Genomic DNA, 19,697 nt, shown 5'->3' with positions numbered 1-19,697 from the left:
TTCCCTTTTTTTCTGTTCTCTGGAAGAGGTTGTTAAAGATTGGAAATATTTATTCCTTAAATGTTTGGTAAATTAGCCATTTAAGCCAGCAAACCCTGGAGGTAAATGAGAAAGTTTAATTATGGATTCAGTTACTTTAATAGATAGATAATGGAAAGGAGGTAACGAAACACTCTTTAGAGGACTGTACAGATGTACATTTAAAGGAGAAAAAGTGTTTTTTTTTTCTTTTCACATTCTTTTTTTTTTTTTAATAATGATTTTTTATTATATTATGTTAGTCACCATACAGTACATCCCCGGTTTTCGATGTAAGGCTCGATGATTCATTAGTTGTGTATAACACCCAGTGCACCGTGCAATATGTGCCCTCCTTACTACCCATCACCGGTCTATCCCATTCCCCCACCCCCCTCCCCTCTGTAGCCCTCAGTTTGTTTCTCATAGTCCATAGTCTCTCATGTTTCATTCCCCCTTCTGATTACCCCCCCTTTCTTTATCCCTTTCTTCCTAAAGGAGAAAAAGTTTTAAGTTGTATTTTGTCAGTGTTTTTTTCTCTGTGAAGTGTGTAGTGTTCTGGCAGGCAGATTTTTGTTTCCCTTTGTTAAACAAATATTTATTGGATGCCTACAATGTGCCAAACATTCTGCAGGAAAGTAAGGATATAATCATAAACATTATATCATGTTTATTGATATCATGATATCATTGATATCATGAATGTTACAGTCTGTTGGAGAAGATATACATTGAAAAGGCAAGTACAACATACTATTTACTTGTGATTGTATTGAGTCATATAGAAAAGTAGTGAACATTTGTAATGGCCATTGTTGAAGCTGGGTAAGAGGTGCTAAGCAATGTTAAGGGCCCAGCTGAGGCTGGAGATGATAAATTAGTGAAGTCATCAGACCACATAGCAGAGTAATTTTTTTCCCAACCATGCTGTCCAGCAAAGACTTATACACAGAGAAGGTAAGTGATTGGGTCCATTCCATATTGAAGATTTGCAAGATGGTTAGAGTAAAAGGATGAGGAAATGAGGCCCCTGACATTGTTGGGACACAACATACAATTCCCAAGGACAGTTCTGATTCAGTCCTAGTGCCTAGAAGTCAGGACATTCTTTCTGTTTCCCCAGATCCTGGTTCTGCTAGTGATTCTGCTATCCTTATTTTTTTTCTGGATTTTATGCAAGTTCTGGCAAGACAGGTGGCTGACAGCTGGGCTGTCACTGCAGGTAAGCATCATCCTATAGGTCTAGCACTGTCTGTCTAGATGTGTTCAGCCTAACTTTTGGCTTTCTCCCAGATCTTTGCTCCCTATGTGCACCTGAGCAGCATAACTGTGATGGTTATTCTTTCCTGGCCTGTGGGCTTCTACTTGATCCATTTGGAAGAAGAAGGTATGTCATGTGGTGGAACTTTGCCTGATTCTTTCAGCTCTGACTTTAGCTTGTATTCTCCGCTTAGCAAAATGTGAGTTTGGTAGATAGCCACTACTATACCTCCTTGAAATTCATTTAGCTTGTTACTCCTACATTCTCTTTGTGGTCGAACTCACAACCGTATGTGGTCTGTCATAGCATTTCCCTTGCCAAACAAGTCTTCTGAAGAGGGATGATTCTTCTATAAAAATAAGAATTTTCTCTATGTTGTTACAGTTTGGGAATGGATTGAGGGTGGAGTGAGAATAGAGGTGCATACTGGAGTGGTTGTACAAGTCACAGTTCTTTTAGTTTGTATCAAATATACTAGTTTCAACTAACAAACTTATGATAGGTCCAGATATCCCCCATTCCATCCTAGTAATTCAAAGCAGTCTCCTATGAGTCCCTGACTCACAGCAGAAGCAGAAATGTCTGCCTCTGCCACTGATTTCCTCTCCATTCCTAATATGGAAACAAAAGAGGATCAGGGCTGTACACTAAATGGTTTTGAGAATAAAGTTATCTCACAGCACCTTTACTAGAAAAGTAGGATCTTCCTTTCTTTACCGTCTCTCTTTTTACTCTTGGTTAAATAAGGAGTGTTTGCTTCCTGACTTGTGGAAGGATGCAGGCAAAAGAAAGACTGGATTGATAACGTTTGCCATTGTGTGCTTAGACATGTATGTACGAGTAAGTGGAGGTGAATTTTAGGCAATATTTTGGGGCAGGATCTTGAAGGGGATAATAATGAACTCTTTTTTTCTTTTCCTAAATTTTAGCTAGAATCAGAAGATACAAGATGGCACCCAATGACAGAGAAAGAACCAAGAGATGTAATACACTCACAAAGTTGAGAGGTTAGAGCTGGAGATTTAGATTTGCAAGTGATTGGAGCATAAGTGGTAACTTAAAAATATGCAAATGGGTAAAATTCTCAGAGGTCTAAAATAGTAAGTGTTGGGGGAATGACCAGTGATAACAGATATTGTGGACAGGCTGTGTGTGGGGGTGGGTGTGTAGGAGAGAGAGAAAAGCAAATACCTAATATTTATTGATTACCTGTTACATCAATCCTGTGAGGTAGATTTTAGCAGCAAGATAGCTCCATTTTTCAGAATGAAGAAAATGAAGACGCAGAGAGGTTAAGCAACATGTTCTTCGTCATACAATTAGAAAGTGGTAGACTGTGGCTTTGAGCTAAGATTTCTGTCAACCAGTGCGCCTTCCACTATTTTGCAGTGTCTTAAATATGGGCATTTTAGGCTTATCTTTACAGGCTTCAGGGCTTTCTCAGAACCAGCCAAACTACGCTTCCTCCTGAGAAAGTATTCCTTAACATTTTCTCTCCATCCTACCTCCTTCACAGTTCATTCCCTTATAAATTTACAGTTCCAATAATTTTTTCTTAATAGTAGTGCTTATATTTGGATAGCCCTATAGTTTAACAAATAAGTTAGGACGTGACATAATAAGTGAGGAATAAGGAAATAAGTGAGGACGTGACAGAAATAGAGTAATCAGCCAGTCCGCAGAGTCAGTGAAACCAATAGACTGGGTATTTACCGACTGCTGCTGGGATAGTTAGTTGCTTGAGATGATTCTCCATTCCGCTTCTGCTTTGTTCTCACTTCTTTCTCCCAACTTTTCCAGCTCTACAGGTAGCTATTGGATTGCCTTTTTTCCTTATCCTTTTATGTCTGTATGTTATGCCATTGGGGATTCATTCTCCCTGCATTCAGGAGGAGGGTAAATTGGGACCCAAGCCAGACTTCTTTGGACATAGAGGTGCACCCATGGTAGGTCTGAGCATGGGTAAGTAGAGGTGTACATGGGGTGTGTGGATGAGAGAATGGGACCTCAGAGCCATGGTGATCCCTGGAAAGGAAAAGGGGTTGGCTTGAAATGACAAGAATAAGGAGTTAATTGTAGAGGTTTGATTTGAACACAAGTCACCTAACTTATTTTTCTGTATTGTGCCCAGTGACGTTACCTCAGATGAGCAGAGTCCCAGAATCAGTTTGGGTAGAGAAGAATATAGGCAGGCTCTTTGAAAAAAGAGCTGAGGGATCCAAACTTGTCTTCCTAAAGCCGTTTTTTTACTGGGCTCCCTTTCACCATAAAAGGGATGTCGGGGGGAGAGACTCTGATGTATAGTGATTGATGTTCTTTTCTTCCACAGCTGGGGCCTGAGAATACCATGATGTCCTTTGAGAAAGCTGTTGAACAAGGGGCCTATGGGCTGGAGAGTGATGTACAAGTAAGGTAGGAAAGCAGGGGCTGGGGTGGGGAGGAGATAAGGCCAATGCCATGGAAGATGACCAATATGGCCCAAGTTGTAGAGAGGGCAAGCTCTGGGAAGTTTCTCCTGTGTTCGTGTGGCACATACACACAGAGTACACACACAGACCACTTCTTCCTTACAAACCATACATCTGTACCCCTACATTCTCAAACATAGTCTCATAAATCATGCACACGCTATATAGTCTCCATCTGATTCAAATTTGTCCTCATTGAAAACCATGCTAACATTTTAACCCCATGCACTACCTTAGCAATCTACTTAACATTCCCTGGGCACCTGCTGTATTCCAGGCCTTCTTCTGGGTGCTAGGGAGAGGCAAATAAGATGTAGCCCTGCCTAAGAGGTGTTCCTAGCCTGGAGACATAGCATGTTTACAAACAGAGTATAAAACCATTTGTGGTGAGTTTCTTCCAGAGAAGAATAAGTCAAATGCAGTGGAACCTCAGTGGAGGAAAAGGCCATTGCCTAGTGTGTGAAAAACATCTGTGTCCTCAGAATTGTGTTTATGTTGTCTTGAGGAAAAAATATTATTTTACCAATCAAAGGTGGGGAAAGAAGGTATTCTGGGCAGACGCAACAGTTTATTCAAAGGCATCTAAATGAGAAATAACAAGCTTGTAGATCAGCAAGCTAGCCTAAAGTGATATGCTTTGGGGACAGGAGAGGGCTATGTGAGGAAGAGGTATGGCTGTAAGGCTCACTGAGGCTGGACCATCGAGATCCGTAAATGTGTAATGGGCAGCCATGGTAGATTTTAGAGGACATATTACCTTACTGTTTTAGAAAGACTCATCAGGAAGTGTATGAGGGAGAATTGTCAGGGAGATGGGTGGTAGGCTGTAGCATTGTCCAAGGGAAAACAAAAGAAGACTTGGATCAGAGCAGGGGTGAGGACAAAAAGACATGCTTTGCTCTAGAACCTATGTACCTGAGCAGCTGGAAGTGGAAAGGCTTTCTCTGTAGCATGGGTATATTAGATAATGTGGTGCCTTTACAGCCCTTCTAAGGCGGAAACAGAAGAGAAATGAACCTTCTGTTTCACAGGTGAGGAAATGTGTTTTGAACCTAGTTTCAAATAAGGGAAATGTATTACTGAAGTCATAAGGCTAGAATGTACATAATAAATCCAGAATTAGAACTAGATTTCCTGACCCTTGAGTGGGGTTCTTGATGTTACCCAACAATGACAACTGTTTGATGCAGAATGTTTGACCCAGGATTGAAAATGGATAGTCTTTCAGAGGTCCTGGGTTCATTTGTTGAAATGCCTCGTGGTCATGGCATAATGCGGTAAAGGTGCTGAGTTGGTGAGGTTCTGGCATATCGTCTTTCTCTCTCCTGTTACTTCTGTGACTTCAACTTTGATGTAGGTGATCCTTCCAACCCCTCAGTTTCTTTGCTTGTTGTCCCTGAACCATCCACATTCATGGTCATACCCTAAGCTTTATGATTACCAAAAATTATATATCAGCCAGAGTCCAGTCAGGACATGAATACCACACCAGTAACTTGAACAGGAAAAATGTAATATCAAGAATTACTAAGTATTAAAATGCGGTTAACTACCAGAAGAGTTAAGAGGATCCTGGGGAGTACAAAAGTATCAAGTATAGCTCCTGGAACTTCTGTTCCAGATGAAATGGAGTAAGCACATTCCACCCTATTTTTTTCCAAGAATTACAAAAACAAAAACAAAAAAAATGGACAGAATTCACCTACTTAAAAGTGCACATCCTGCCCACTACTTTCAAGAATAAGAGATGTAGCTGACTTTCCTAACACACAGAAACAGACACAGAGAGCTAGGCAAAATGAGGAGACAGAGGAATATGTCACAAATGAAAGAACAGGACAAAATCACAGGAAGAGATCTAAGCAAAACATATAAGTAACATGCCTGAGAGAGAATTTAAAGTAATGATCATAAAGATACTCACTGGACTTCAGAAAAGAGTGGAAGGCATCAGTGAGACCCTTAAGACAGAGATAGAAAACATAAAGAACCATTCAGAGTTGAAGAACACAATACAAATACCTTTAATGAAATAGCAGGCTGAAAGGAGCAGAGGAACAGTTTATTGAACTAGAAGACAGAGTAATGGAAAGCAACCAAACTGAACAAATGAGGAAAAAAGAATTATGAAAATGGGAATAGACTTAGGGAACTCAGTGACTCCATCAAGCATAATGACATTCAAATTATAGGGTTCCCAAAAGAAGAAGAGAGAGAAAAGGGGGCAGAAAATTTATTTGAAGAATTAAGAGCTGAAAACTTCCCTAGTCTGGGGAAAGAAACACAGGTATTCAGATCCAGGAGGCACAGAGATTCCCCCAATAAAATCAACCAAAGTAAGGTCCACACCAAGACACATAGTAATCAAAATGGCATAAAGTAATGATAAAGAAAAAAATTATAAAAACAGCAAGAGAAAACAGTTACGTATAAGAGAAACCCTATAAGTCTATCAGATTTTTCAGGAGAAACTTTGCAAGCCAGAAGAGAGTGGCATGGTATATTCCAAGTGCCAAAATGGAATAATCAACAGCCATGAATACTCTCCAGCAAGGCCATCATTCAGAATAGAAGGAGAGATAAAAAGTTTCTCAAACAAAAACTAAAGGAGTTCATGACCAGTAAACCGGCCCTACAAGAAATATTAAAGGGGACCCTTTGAGTGGAAGGAAAGATCATAAGTGAGAGTTTGAAAAGTAGGAAACACGAGAATAGTAAAAATAAGTATTTCTATAAAAAACCAGTCAAAGAATTCATAGAAGGTTGTAAAATGTGACACCGTATACTTAAAATGTGACACCATATACTTAAAAAGAGTAAAGAATGGGTTTGAACTTAAGTAGCAGTCAACTTAGTATAGACTGCTATATGCAGAAGATGTTATATACAAACCTAATGGTAACCACAAATTAAAAACCACTAATAGATATGCAAAGAATAAAGAGAAAGGAGTCCAAGTATATCACTAAGAAAACTAGCAAATCATAAAAAAAAGAGAAGAAAGGATCAGAGAAAAACTACAAAACAACCAGTAACCAGAAGTCAAACGTATCTATCAATAATTACTTTGAATGTAAATGGACTAAATGGTCCAATCAAAAGATATAGGGTGACAGAGTGGATAAAAAAAAAAAAAGACCCATCTATATGCTGCCTACACAGGACTCATTTCAGACCTAAAGAAACCTGCAAATTGAAAGTGAGGGGCTGGAAAAACATTTATCATGCAAATGGATGTCCAAAGAAAGCCAGAGCAGCAGTACTTGTATTGGACAAAATAAACTTTTATGTTTTTAAAAAAATTTAAATTTATTTTAATTCTAGTTAACATACAGTGTTATATTAGTTTCAGGTATACAATATAGTGATCAGAAGTTCAAGGGGTGTCTGGGTGGCTCAGTCGGTTAAGTGGCTGCCTTTGGCTTAGGTCACAATCCCGGGGTCCTGGGATCGAGCCCCATGTCGGGCTCCCTGCTCAGCGGGGAGCCTGCTTCTCCCTCTCCCTCTGCAGCTCCCCTTGTTTGTGTACGCTCTTGCTCTCTCTCTCTGTCTCTTGTTCTCTGTCAAATAAATAAATTTTTAAAAAATGTTAAGTGCACTCTTAATCCTCTTCACCTATTTCACCCATCTCCCTACCGCAACCTTCTGTTTGTTCTCTGTAGTTAAGAGTCTGATTCTTGGTTTGTCTCTTTTTTTCCTTTGTTCATTTGTTTTGTTTTTTTTAATTTTTTTTATTTAAATGTTAAGTAGTTAACCTACAGTGCAGTATTTGTTTCTGAAGTAGTATTCAGTGATTCATCACTTACATACAACACTCAGTGCTCATCATAACAAGTGCCCTCCTTAATACCCATCACCCATCTAGCCCATCCCCCACCCTCAGTTTGTTCTCTGTCGTTGAGATTCTCTTATGGCTTGTTACAAATATTGGATAAAATAAACTTTAAAACAAAGAGTGTAACAAGAGACAAAGAAGGACACTATATAATAATAAGAGGGACAATCCAACAGGATGATATAACAATTGTAAGTATTTATGTACCCAACATGGGATCACCCAGATACATAAAACAGTTAATAACAAACACAAACTAATTGATAGTAATATAGTAATAGTAGGGGACTTTAACACCCCACTTACATCGAACAAAAAATCAAAAAAGAAACAACGGCTTTGAGTGACACACTGGATCAGATGGATTTCGTAGATATATTCAGAACATTCCATTCTAAAACAGCAGAATACACATTCATTTCAAGTGCGTGTGGAACATTTTCCAGTATAGATCACATATTAGGCCAAAAAACAAGCCCCACCAAGTTCAAAGAGATCTAAGTCATACCATGCATCTTTTTTCACCACAACACTATGAAACTAGAAATCAACCACAAGAAAAAAGCTGAAAAAAACACAAATACATGGGGGTTAAATAACATGCTAGTAAACAATGAATGGGTCAACCAAGAGATCAAGGAGGAAGTAAAAAAATACATGGAAACAAATGAAAACAAAAACACAATGGTCCAAAATCTTTGGAATGCAGCAAAAGCGGTTCTAAGAGAAGTTTATAGCAATGCAGTCCTACCTCAAGAAGCAAGAAAAATCTCCAATACACCCAAAGGAGCTAGAAGAACAACAAGCAAAACCCCAAACCAGCAGAGGGAAGGAAATAATAAAGATTGGAGCAGAAATAAATGATATAGAAACTAAAAAAAAAAACAGATACATGAAACCAGGAGCTGGTTCTTTGAAAAGATCAACAAAATTGATATACCTCTAGCTGGACTCATAGGAAAGAGAAAGAAAGAAAGAAAGAAAGAAAGAAAGAAAGAAAGAAAGAAAGAAAGAAAGAAAGAAAGAAAGAAAGAAAGAAAGAAAGAAAGAAAGAAGGGAGGGAGGGAGGGAGGGAGGGAGGGAGGGAGGGAGGGAAGGAAGGAAGGAAGGAAGGAAGGAAGGAAGAAAGAAAGAAGAAAGAAAGAAAGAAAGAAAGAAAGAAAGAAAGAAAGAAAGAAAGAAAGAGAAAGAAAAGAAAGAAAGAAAGAGGAAAGAAAGAAAGAAAGAAAGAAGAAAGAAAAAGAGAGAAAGAGAGAAAGAGAGAGAAAGAAAGAAAGAAAGAAAGAAAAAGAAAGAAAGGAAGAAAGAAAAAATTAAGAGAAAAGGGAAAACAAACAAAATCACCAATGAAAGAGGAGAAATGATAACCAACACCACAGAAATACAAACAGTTGTAAGCAAATATTATGAAAAACTATGCCAACAAATAAGACAACCCAAAAGAAATTGATAAGTTCCTAGAAACACATGTTGTGCCAAAAGTGAAACAGGGAGAAATATAAAATCTAAACAGACTGATTACTAAGGAGATTGAATCTGTAATCAAAAACTCCCCAAAAAACAAAAGTCCAGGACCAGATGGCTTCACAGGTGAATTCTACCAAACATTTTAAGCAGAATTAATACCTATTCTTCTCAAACTATTCCAAAAAATGGAAGAAAAACTTCTAAATTCATTTTAGGAGGACGGTATCACTCTGATAACAAAACCAGATAAAGACACCACAAAAAAAGGAGAACTACAAGTCAATATCTCTGATGAACATAGATGCAAAAATCCTCAATAAAATGCCAGCAAACTCAACATCAAAAAACAAATAATCCAATTAAAAATGGGCAGAAGACATGAACAGACATTTCTCCAAAGAAGACATCCAGATGGCTGAGAGACGCATGAAAAGATCCTCGACATCACTCATTATCAGGGAAATGCAAATCACAACTGCAACGAGCTATCACCTCACACCAGTCAGAATGGCTAAAATGAAAACACAAGAAACAACAGGTGTTGGAGAGGATGTGAAGAAAAAGAAACACTGTGCACTGTTAGTGGGAGTGCAAAGTGGTGCAGCCACTGTGGAAAACAGTATGGAGGTTCCTCAGAAAGCTAAAAATAGAACTACCCTCTGATCCAGTAATCACACTACCAGGTATTTACCACAAGAATCCAAAAACCCACTAATTCAAGGGGATATGTGCACCCCTGTGTTTGTAGCGGCATTATTAACAATATCCAACTCAAGGAAGCAGCCCAAGTGACCACTGATAGATGAATGGATAAAGATGTGGTATAAGTATACAATGGAATATTAGCCTTAAAAAAATGAAATCTTGCCATTTACAACAGTATGGATGGAGCTAGAGAATATAATGCTATGTGAAGTAAGAGTCAGAGAAAGACAAACACCGTATGATCTCACTCACATGTAGAAGTTAGAGGAAAAAAACAACAACAAATGAGCAAAGGGGAAAAAGACAAACCAAGAAACAGATTCTAAACTGTAGAGAACCAACTGAGGTTATGGAGGGGGGGAAGGGGGTGGGTGGAGGGATGGGTGAAACAGGTGATGGGGATTAAGGGGGGCACCTGCTGTGATGAGCACTGGGTGTTGTATGGAAGTGTTGAATCACTATATTGTGCACTGAAACTAATATTACACTGTATGTTAACTGTACCGGAATTTAAAAAAAAAAAAAAAACGCTCTCTTTTCTCCCTTCCCTCGGCCCCTGGTAGCCACCATTTCATTTTCTGTTTCTATGACTTTGACAACCGCAGATACCACTTATCAGTGGATCATACAGTATTTGTCTTTTTTGTGACTGTCTTATTTCACTTAGCATAATGTCCTCAAGTTTCATTCATGTTAAAGCATGTGACAGAATTTCCTTCCCTTTTCAGGCTGAATAATATTCCATTGTGTGTATATAATACATTTTACTTATTGATCATTTGCTGATGGACATTTGGGTTGCTTCCACGTCTTGCTATTTTGAATAATGCTGCTATGAACATGAGTCTACAAATATATTTTCTAGACCTTACTTTAAATTCTTTTGGGCATATACTCAGAAGTGGAATTGCTGAAACATATGGTAATTCTGTGTTTAATTATCTGAGGAACTGCTATGCTGGAGAAATGGATTTTTAAAACCTGTGTATAAAATCCTGGGCAGACCCTTTTGTAACCCATGCGTGAAACTTTACAGAAACAACACAGCAGATTTGATAACTGAACACTGGTCTGGAATACCATCCAGGTTTTAGACTTACTTCTGGGTAGCACATAGTGGGAAAGGCCAGAAAACATTGCAAAGCCTTTGAAAACTAAACTGACTTTGGAACCATGGCTTACAAACATGGGCCAGGACATGTGTGTCTAAATACAGTGACTGCTAAAATAAATTTAAATAGCAACGAGGATCTCATAAAAATGCCAAGGATCCAGCCCAAAGTTTTCAGCATATGAAAACCTACAAAAATGTCAGCTTGAATGATAACTAATACATATCACCACCAAGAGAAACAGATATTGGAATCATCTAAGAATTTTAAAGCAGCTGTCATAATGTATCTCAAAAACAAATTGTGGACACTCATTAAGCAAACAAAAAAGTAGAATGTATTAGCAAAGAAGCAGAAGGAATAAAGAAGAACCGTATGGAAATAAAATTTCTTTAGAGAAAAAATGATTTAAAAAGTCAACTTGTTTATATATATCAAATCATTATTATGTTACACATCTTAAATACAATGACATGTCAGTTATATCAGTAAAATGAGAAGAGTCAGCATCAGCATTTGAATTATTTCCTCATTTAAAAAACACTTTTAACTTGGCTTCCAGAGTATTATACTGTCCTGATTTACTTCCTTTCTGGACCATTTCCTAAATGGTTTTCTTTGCCCACTCCTGCCATCTCTTCTTACTCTCAAAATTGTGGCACTTTGGAGATTTGTGATAAAATACAAAGGAAGTCTCATTCCTACCCCCAAAATGAACTTATTTTGACAGTGTTCACCCCGTTTCATAAAATTGCAAGCATGTTGTTTTAATACATCAAACATGTTTATATGAAACTTTCATTTGAATATGATATTTTAAAGACATATTTGAAAAGGAGGTGTGCCTACACGTCAAAAGCAAGTAATATAAACTGGTATTAAGCATCTAAGAGAGAAAGTGTATGGGAAGCCCTGATAAGAATCTACGCAAAGACTTTTGGCTGCTGAGGTTTATAGCACAAAGGCCCAGTTAGGTACCCTCGCTAAGCGTGGAGCAGCACCTCTTAGAGAACACTGAGTCATGTGTTCTGAAGCAACGTTGACCTTGTGTGAGCCAAAAGGAGAAATGTTGACTCACTGGGTGTGAAAGGGAGCTGAGGCACAGAGGCTGAAAGATCGCAGTAAGCTTCTATGGGATTTACTGCTCCATTCCTTCCCCACCAACTCAATTCTTACTTAACTTTTTAGGGGAAATAAGTGTAAATGTTGTACTTAGCAAGTGTGTGTGTGTGTGTGTGTGTATGAGAATGAGATCAATAATTTCTTTCAGGGGCGCCTGGGTGGCACAGCGGTTAGGCGTCTGCCTTCCGCTCAGGGCGTGGTCCCGGCGTTGTGGGATCGAGCCCCACATCAGGCTCCTCCGCTGTGAGCCTGTGTCTTCCTCTCCCACTCCCCCTGCTTGTGTTCCCTCTCTTGCTGGCTGTCTCTATCTCTGTCGAATAAATAAATAAAATCTTCAAAAAAAAATAATTTCTTTCAGTATTGCCTACCCTTTAACATCCATGATGAACAAAATGTCAGATATTTTAGTACTGATGTGCCATGTCAAACCATAATAGAGGCCAAAGCAAAAGGTAAAGTCAGTAATTCTGTCTGTATTTGAAATTCAGTTATTTTTATTTGTCATGGAGTTTTCATTAATTTATATATTTTTTAAAAGATTTATTTGAGAGAGAGGGCATGCATGCAAGAACGAGCAGGGGAAGGGGCAGAAGGAGAGAGAGAGAGAGAGAGAATCTCAAGCAAACTCCCCGCTGAGTGCTGAGCTAGACAGGGGGCTTGATCCCAGGAGCCTGAGACCATGACCTGAGCCGAAATCAGGAGTTGGATGCTCAACCGACTGAGCCACCCAGGTGCCCCGTCATTAATTTAGATTTTTTAAAATAATTGTATTGAAATGGTATTTATCTTGATTACTGACTATTTGGCACCTTCCATTTTATACCCGATGTGAGTGCGCTACTATTTTGCTATTTTTTCCCCCTCATTTCTTGTCTCACTTTAGATTAATGGACTACTTTTTAGGACTTTATCTGCCCAGTTGGCTTATTAGCTATACTTTTTTTTTTAATGGTTGCACTAGAGTTATAATATGATGTTTAACCTGTCACCTCTTCCTTAAATATTATACATTTTTTGTGTGTAAAATACAAATCTTTAACAATATACTCACCTCTCCCATTGTTTGACCTGTTACTGTCATGAATCCCACAATACGTTGTTCTTAATTTTTGCTTTAAATGGTCAATCTTTGTTAAAGATTAAAAATGAGGAAAAAGTTTTAAATATTTACTCATGTATTTATCTTTTCTGGTACTCTTCATTCTTTTGTGTAGGTCCAAGTTTCCAGTTGGTATTTAGTTTTTGCCTAAGATCTTTTAATTTTTCTTAGAGTGCAGGTCTGTTGGGAAAAGAATCCTATCTTTTCTTTCTATGAAAACATTCTCATTTTCCTTTTATTTTTCAAATATAAATTTATTTTGTGCCTTAAGGTGATGTTTGTGTGCTAGAAACATTTTAGTTTTATTGAAATAAGTATTCAGTTTATTAAATTCAGAACCCTTATTCTTAAGCTTTTAAATTTAGCTTATGAACCTTATTCCTACTCCTGGGTGGACAGTCTTCCAGGAAGCTCCCAACTATCTTAATGTTAATGCCTTGCTAGAGGGAAAAACAACCTTAACTTGACAACAACAAGGCCTTGGGTGTCCTGTGAATCTTCTTTAACATACGAAAATCATTTTGAAACCTCCCTTTTCCTTACCTCCCCCAATTCCCAAGTATATAATCAGCCACCTCTCACAGCCCTGGTGTAGCAGCTCTTTCTGCCCAGGGGTCCTGTCGCCATGCTTTAATAAAACCACCATTTTGTACTAAAACAAAACAAAAACTTACTCCATTTATAAGTCTAACTTTTTTTGTTGGGTTTTTAAATTTTAATTCCAGTATAGTTGACGTACAGTGTTACATTAGTTTCAGGTGTACAATGTCATGATTCAGCAGTTCTGTACATTACTCAGCGCTCATCAGGATAAGTGTGCTCTTAAACCTCATCACCTGTTTCACCCATCCCCTGACCCATCTCCTCTCTGGTAACCATCTGTTCTCTATAGTTAAGAGGTTGTTTCTTGGTTTGTCTCTCTCTCTCTCTTTTTCCTTTGCTCATTTGTTTTAGTTCTAAAATTGCACATACAAGTGGAATCAAATGGTATTTGTCTTTCTCTGACATATTTCACTTAGTATAATACTCTCTAGCTCCATCCATGTTGTTGCAAATGGCAAGAGTTCATTCTTTTTCATGGCCGAATAATATTCCTCTGTGTGTGTGTGTGAGTTTTTGTATTTTTGAGGTAAATACCTGGTAGTGCGATTACTGGATCAGAGAGTAGTTCTATTTTTAGCTTTCTCCATACTGTTTTCCACAGTGGTTGCGCCACTTTGCACTGCCACTAACAGTGCACAAGTGTTTCTTTTTCTTTACATCCTCTCCAACACCTGTTTCTTGTGTTTTTATTTTAGCCATTCTGACAGGTATGAAGTGATATCTCATGTAGTTTTGATATGCATGTCCCTGATAATGAGTGATGTTGAGCATCTTTTCATGTGTCTCTTGGCCATCTGGATGATTTTGGAGGAATCTATTCATGTCTTCTGCTTATTTTTTAATTGGACTATCTATTTTGGGGGTGTTGAGTTGTGTAAGTTTTTTAAATGTATTTGGGATACTAACCTGTTATCAGATATGTCATTTGCAACTATCTTCTCCCATTCCATAGGCTGCCTTATAGTTTTGTTGGTTGTTTCCTTCACTGTGCTGAAGCTTTTTATTTTGGTATAGACTGTAGTTTATTTTTGCTTTTGCTTTCCTTGCCTCAGGAGACATACCTAGAAAAATGTTGTTATGGCCGATGTCAGAGAAATTCCTGCCTGTGATGTCTTCTAGGATTTTTATCATTCCAGGTCTCGCATTTAGTCTTTAATCCATTTTAAATGCATTTTTAGGTATGGTATAAGAAAGTGGTCCAGTTTCATTCTTTTGCTTATAGCTGACCAGTTTTTCCAACAACACTATTTGTTGAAGAGACTGTCTTTTTCCCAGCAGATCTTCTTTCCTGTTTTATTAAAGATTAATTTGATGTAGGAAAGACATTAGGGTTCGAAGCCAATGACCAAGGAAGAATTCTTGAGACGTCTTTGGTGCAAAAAGGTGATTTTATTAAAGCACAGAGATAGGACCCGTGGGCATAAAGAGCTACACCAGGGTCATGAGGTATACTTTCAAGTTGGAAGAGGGTTAGGGATAGCGTAAGACTCTAAGGAATTTTGGAAGCAAGGTTTCCAGGACCTTGAGGGGGGTAGCTATTGTTGGGAAAAGGCCATTTATTACTGTCTTATAAAACCTTAGTCATGAGACCCTTCAGATGTATATTGGTGGGCCATATGCTAGGGGGATGATTGCCAACACGTATCTTGGGGGGTTTAGAGAGGAATTTTTATATGTTAAAGTAGACTTACAGGATCTGGTGGGGGGTTGGGCTAGGACTGCCTTTTGCCCTTAGCAAAGTATTACCATTGAGGCAGTTGAATCCCTAGAGGAATGTCATTCTGCCTGTTTCAAGGACTTGTCAATGGGCTGTAGGTAGTAAGGAAAATTTAATAATTTTTCTTCTGCCTTTGTTTCCCACATCAAATTGACCATATAATTGTGGGTTTATTTCTGGGCTATTCTGTTCTGTTCATCTATGTGTCTATTTTTGTGCCAGTATCATACTGTTTTGAGTATTGCAGCTTTGTAATATAACTTGAAGTCTGGGATTGTGATATGTCCAGTTTTGTTTTTCTTTTTCAAGATTGCTTTGCTTATTTGGGGTCTTTTGTGGTTGCATATAAATTTTAGGATTGTTTATTCTAGTTCTGTGAAAAATACTATTGATATTTTGATAAGGGTGCATTAAACATGTAGACTGCTTTGGGTAGGATAGACATTTTAACAATATTTGTTCTTCCAATCCGTGAGCATGGAATTCTTTCCATTTGTGTCATCTTCCATTTCTTTCATCAGTGTTTTATCAGAGTATGGGTCTTTCACCTCCGCAGTTAAGTTTATTCCTAGGTATTTAATTCTTTTTGGTGCAACTGTAAATGGGGTTTTCTTAACTTCTCTTTGCTGCTTATTAGTGTATAGAGATATAATGAATTTCTGTACATTGATTTTATATCCTGCAACTATAAGTCTAATGTTTTTTTATTTCCTTTTTTATTAGAGAGGTTGGGGTGGGGCCTGGGGAGAGAGAGAATCTTAATCAGGCTCCTTGCCCAGCACAGAGCCCAATGCAAGGCTCAATCTTATGACCCAACATCATGACCTGAGCTGAAATCAAGAGTCAGATGCTTAACCAACTGAGCCACCCAGCTGCCCCTATAAGTCTAATGTTTTAACCATCATTTTTTTTTTTTTGCTTAAACAACAGAAATTTATTTTCTCATGATTCTAGAGTCTAGAAGTACAAGATCAAGGTGTCGCTAGGTTTGGTTTCTTCTGAAGCCTCTCTTCTTGACTTACAGATGGCTGTCTTCTCCCTCTTTGTGTGTCTGTTGTCCTAATTTCCTCCTTTTTAAAAAAATTTTTTTATTATTATGTTAAGTTAGCCACCATATAGGCACATCATTAGTTTTTGATGTAGTGTTGAATGATTCATTAGTTGCGTATAACACCCAGTGCTCATCACAACACGTACCCTCTTTAACCATCATTTTTGAGGGCCTTTGAATAATGCTTAATCCCATTTAATTTAGATGTTTTAAATTGCACTTACACATTTAATATATTATTTTGGTACTGCAGTTGTCTGAGTGAAATATTTTCAGAATACTTAAGGAATTCTTACAAATTTAATACATTAAAAGTATAACTATAGAGGGGCACCTGGGTGGCACAGCGGTTAAGCGTCTGCCTTCGGCTCAGGGTGTGATCCTGGCATTCCGGGATCGAGTCCCACATCGGGCTCCTCTGCTGGGAGCCTGCTTCTTCCTCTCCCACTCCCCCTGCTGTGTTCCCTCTCTCGTTGGCTGTCTCTCTGTCACATAAATAAATAAAATCTTAAAAAAAAAAATATAGAGACCTTAAATGCTCTTATATCTTTCAAATCTGTAAATGTAGTGAGATGTGAACTTATAATCACAAATCTAGATCAGTTACTCAATTTCATATTTTAAATTGAAATTACAAAGGTAACGTAGGCCAAATTCTCTTAAACACATAAATTTACTTAAAATGCCAAATACTCAAAGATTTTTAAATCACAAATAGTAATAAAGTATGGTTGTTTTAAACATACATATATTTAACTATTCATTTTTCCACTCTGAAACATGCTTATTCACCAAGAAAACAATTATTTCATCTGGGTTGCTTTCCCAAGTAAATACTATGTTGTGGCCTAGGTAAATTTTTAAAAATTGTGGTAAAATATGCAAGTAAAATCTATCATCCTAACCATTTTTAAAATATATAATGCAGTGGTATTATATATATTTATAATGCTGTGCAACCTTCAATCATCCATCCCCATTGTTCTGTTCATCTTGTAAAACTGAAACTCTATACCCATTAAGTAATAACTCTCCATTCTGTCCTCCCTCAAGCTCCTGGCAACTTCATTCTACTTTCTTTTTTTTTTTTTTTTAAAGATTTTATTTATTTATTTGACAGAGATAGAGACAGCCAGCGAGAGAGGGAACACAAGCAGGGGGAGTGGGAGAGGAAGAAACAGGCTCATAGCGGAGGAGCCTGATGTGGGGCTCGATCCCGTTAACGCCGGGATCACGCCCTGAGCCGAAGGCAGATGCTTTAACCGCTGTGCCACCCAGGCGCCCCCATTCTACTTTCTATCATTATAATTTTGACTACTCTAAGTACCTCATATAAGTGTAATCTTACAGTATTTATTGTTTTGTGATTGAGTTATGTCATTTAGTGTACAGTTCTCACAGTTAATTCATGTTGTAGCATTTTGCAGAATTTTCATCCTAAAAAAATTAATACTCCATTTTATGTATATACCACATTTGTTTATCTGTTCATCAGTTGATGGACACTTGTGTTGCTTCCACATTTTAACTATAGCAAATAGTTCTTTTATGATCATGGGTGTATAAATATCTCCTTAAGACCCTGCTTTTAGGGGCGCCTGGGTGGCTCAGTCATTAAGCGTCTTCCTTCAGCTCAGGGCGTGATCCCGGCATTATGGGATCGAGCCCTACATCGGGCTCCTCCGCTGGAAGCCTGCTTCTTCCTCTCCCATTCCCCCTGCTTGTGTTTCCTCTCTCTCTGTCAAATAAATAAATAAAATCTTAAAAAAAAAAAGACCCTGCTTTTAGTTCTTTTGGGTATATACCCAGAAGTAGGATTGCTGGATCATGTGGTAATTCTATTTTTAATTTTTTGAGGAACTGTCATACTGTCTTCCACAGTGGCTGTACCATCTTAGGTTCTTACCAGCAGTGCACAGGGGTTCCAATTTCTCCACATCCTCAACAACACAACACTTGTCCTCCCTCTTTCTTTCTTTCTTTCTTTCTTTCTTTCTTTCTTTCTTTCTTTCTTTCTTTCTTCTTTCTCGATAGTAGCCATTTTAATGGGTGTGAGGTGGTATCTCATAATAGTTTTGTTTTGCATTACCTAGTAATAAGTGATGTCTAGCATCTTTTCATGTGCTTGTTAGCAATTTCTAAACTTCTTTGGAGAAATGTCTCTTCAAGTCCTTTGCCTAGTTTTGAATTGGGCTTTTATTCTTTGTTGTTGAGATTTAGGAGTTCTGTATATATTCCAGATATTAATCCCTGATACCTGATTTGCAAATATTTTCTCCAATCCTTTGGGTTGCCTTTTTACTCTGTTGATAGTGTCTTTTGATGCACAAAATTTTTAAATTTTCATAAAGGCCAATTGGCCTGTTTTTCCTTTTTTTTTTTTTTTTTTTTAAGATTTTCTTTATTTACTTGTCAGAGAGAAGGAGAGAGCAAGGGTGCACAAGCAGGGGGAGCAGCAGGCAGAGGGAGAAGTAGGCTCCTAGCTGAGCAAGGAGCCCAGTTTGGGACTCAATCCCAGGACTCTGGGATCATGACCAGAGCTGAAGGCAGATGCTTAACCAACTGAGCCACCCAGGTGTCCCATGCCTGTTTTCTCTTTTGTTACCTATACCTTTGTGGTCATATCCAAGAAATCATTGCCAAATCCAATGTCATGATTTTGTCTTCTAAGAGTTTTATTGTTTTAGTTCTTACATTTAGGTCTTTGATTCATTATGAGTTAACTTTTGTATATGCTATTAGGTAAAAGTCCAACTTCATTCTTTTCATGTGACTGTCCAGTTACCCCAGTATCATTTATTGAAAAGATTGTTCTTTTCCTGTTGAATGGTCTTGGCGCCCATGTCAAAAATCATTTACCATGTATGTAAAGGTTTATTTCTAGGCTAGAGAGCTAGTTCTCTTCCATTCATCTCTTTGTCTTTATGCCAGGACCACACTATTTTGATTACTGTGGCTTTGTGGTAAGTTTTGTTTTTTTGTTTGTTTTGTTTTTTTTTTAATAATTTTTTATTATGTTATGTTAGTCACCATACAGTATATCCTTAGTTTTTGATGTAGTGTTCCATGATTCATTACTTGCGTATAACACCCAGTGCACCATGCAATATGTGCCCTCCTTAATACCCATCACTGGCCTATCCCAATCCCCCATCTCCCTCCCCTCTGAAGCCCTCAGTTTGTTTCCCAGAGTCCGTAGTCTCTCGTGGTTCATTCCCCCTTCTGTTACCCTCCCCCCA

The 19,697-nt window shown here is 38.0% G+C and overlaps 1 protein-coding gene across 1 annotated transcript in view; it reads left to right on the top strand.

Annotated features, from left to right (window-relative positions):
• GDPD4 (glycerophosphodiester phosphodiesterase domain containing 4) overlaps positions 1–19,697 on the top strand; it is a 133,763-nt gene that overhangs the window by 25,631 nt on the left and 88,435 nt on the right. Inside the window, exons 5-9 of the mRNA XM_087868179.1 lie at positions 1,142–1,240; positions 1,312–1,405; positions 2,209–2,286; positions 3,080–3,225; positions 3,609–3,691. Of these exons, the coding sequence (XP_087724305.1) occupies positions 1,142–1,240; positions 1,312–1,405; positions 2,209–2,286; positions 3,080–3,225; positions 3,609–3,691 (500 nt within the window). The remainder of the gene's footprint in view (positions 1–1,141; positions 1,241–1,311; positions 1,406–2,208; positions 2,287–3,079; positions 3,226–3,608; positions 3,692–19,697) is intronic.

This window comes from Ursus americanus, chromosome 16 (genome assembly GCF_024610735.1).
Source record: "Ursus americanus isolate L20-20 chromosome 16, mUrsAme1.1.p, whole genome shotgun sequence".
NCBI lineage: Eukaryota > Metazoa > Chordata > Mammalia > Carnivora > Ursidae > Ursus > Ursus americanus.
This window is presented reverse-complemented; position numbering and strand designations above follow the sequence as displayed.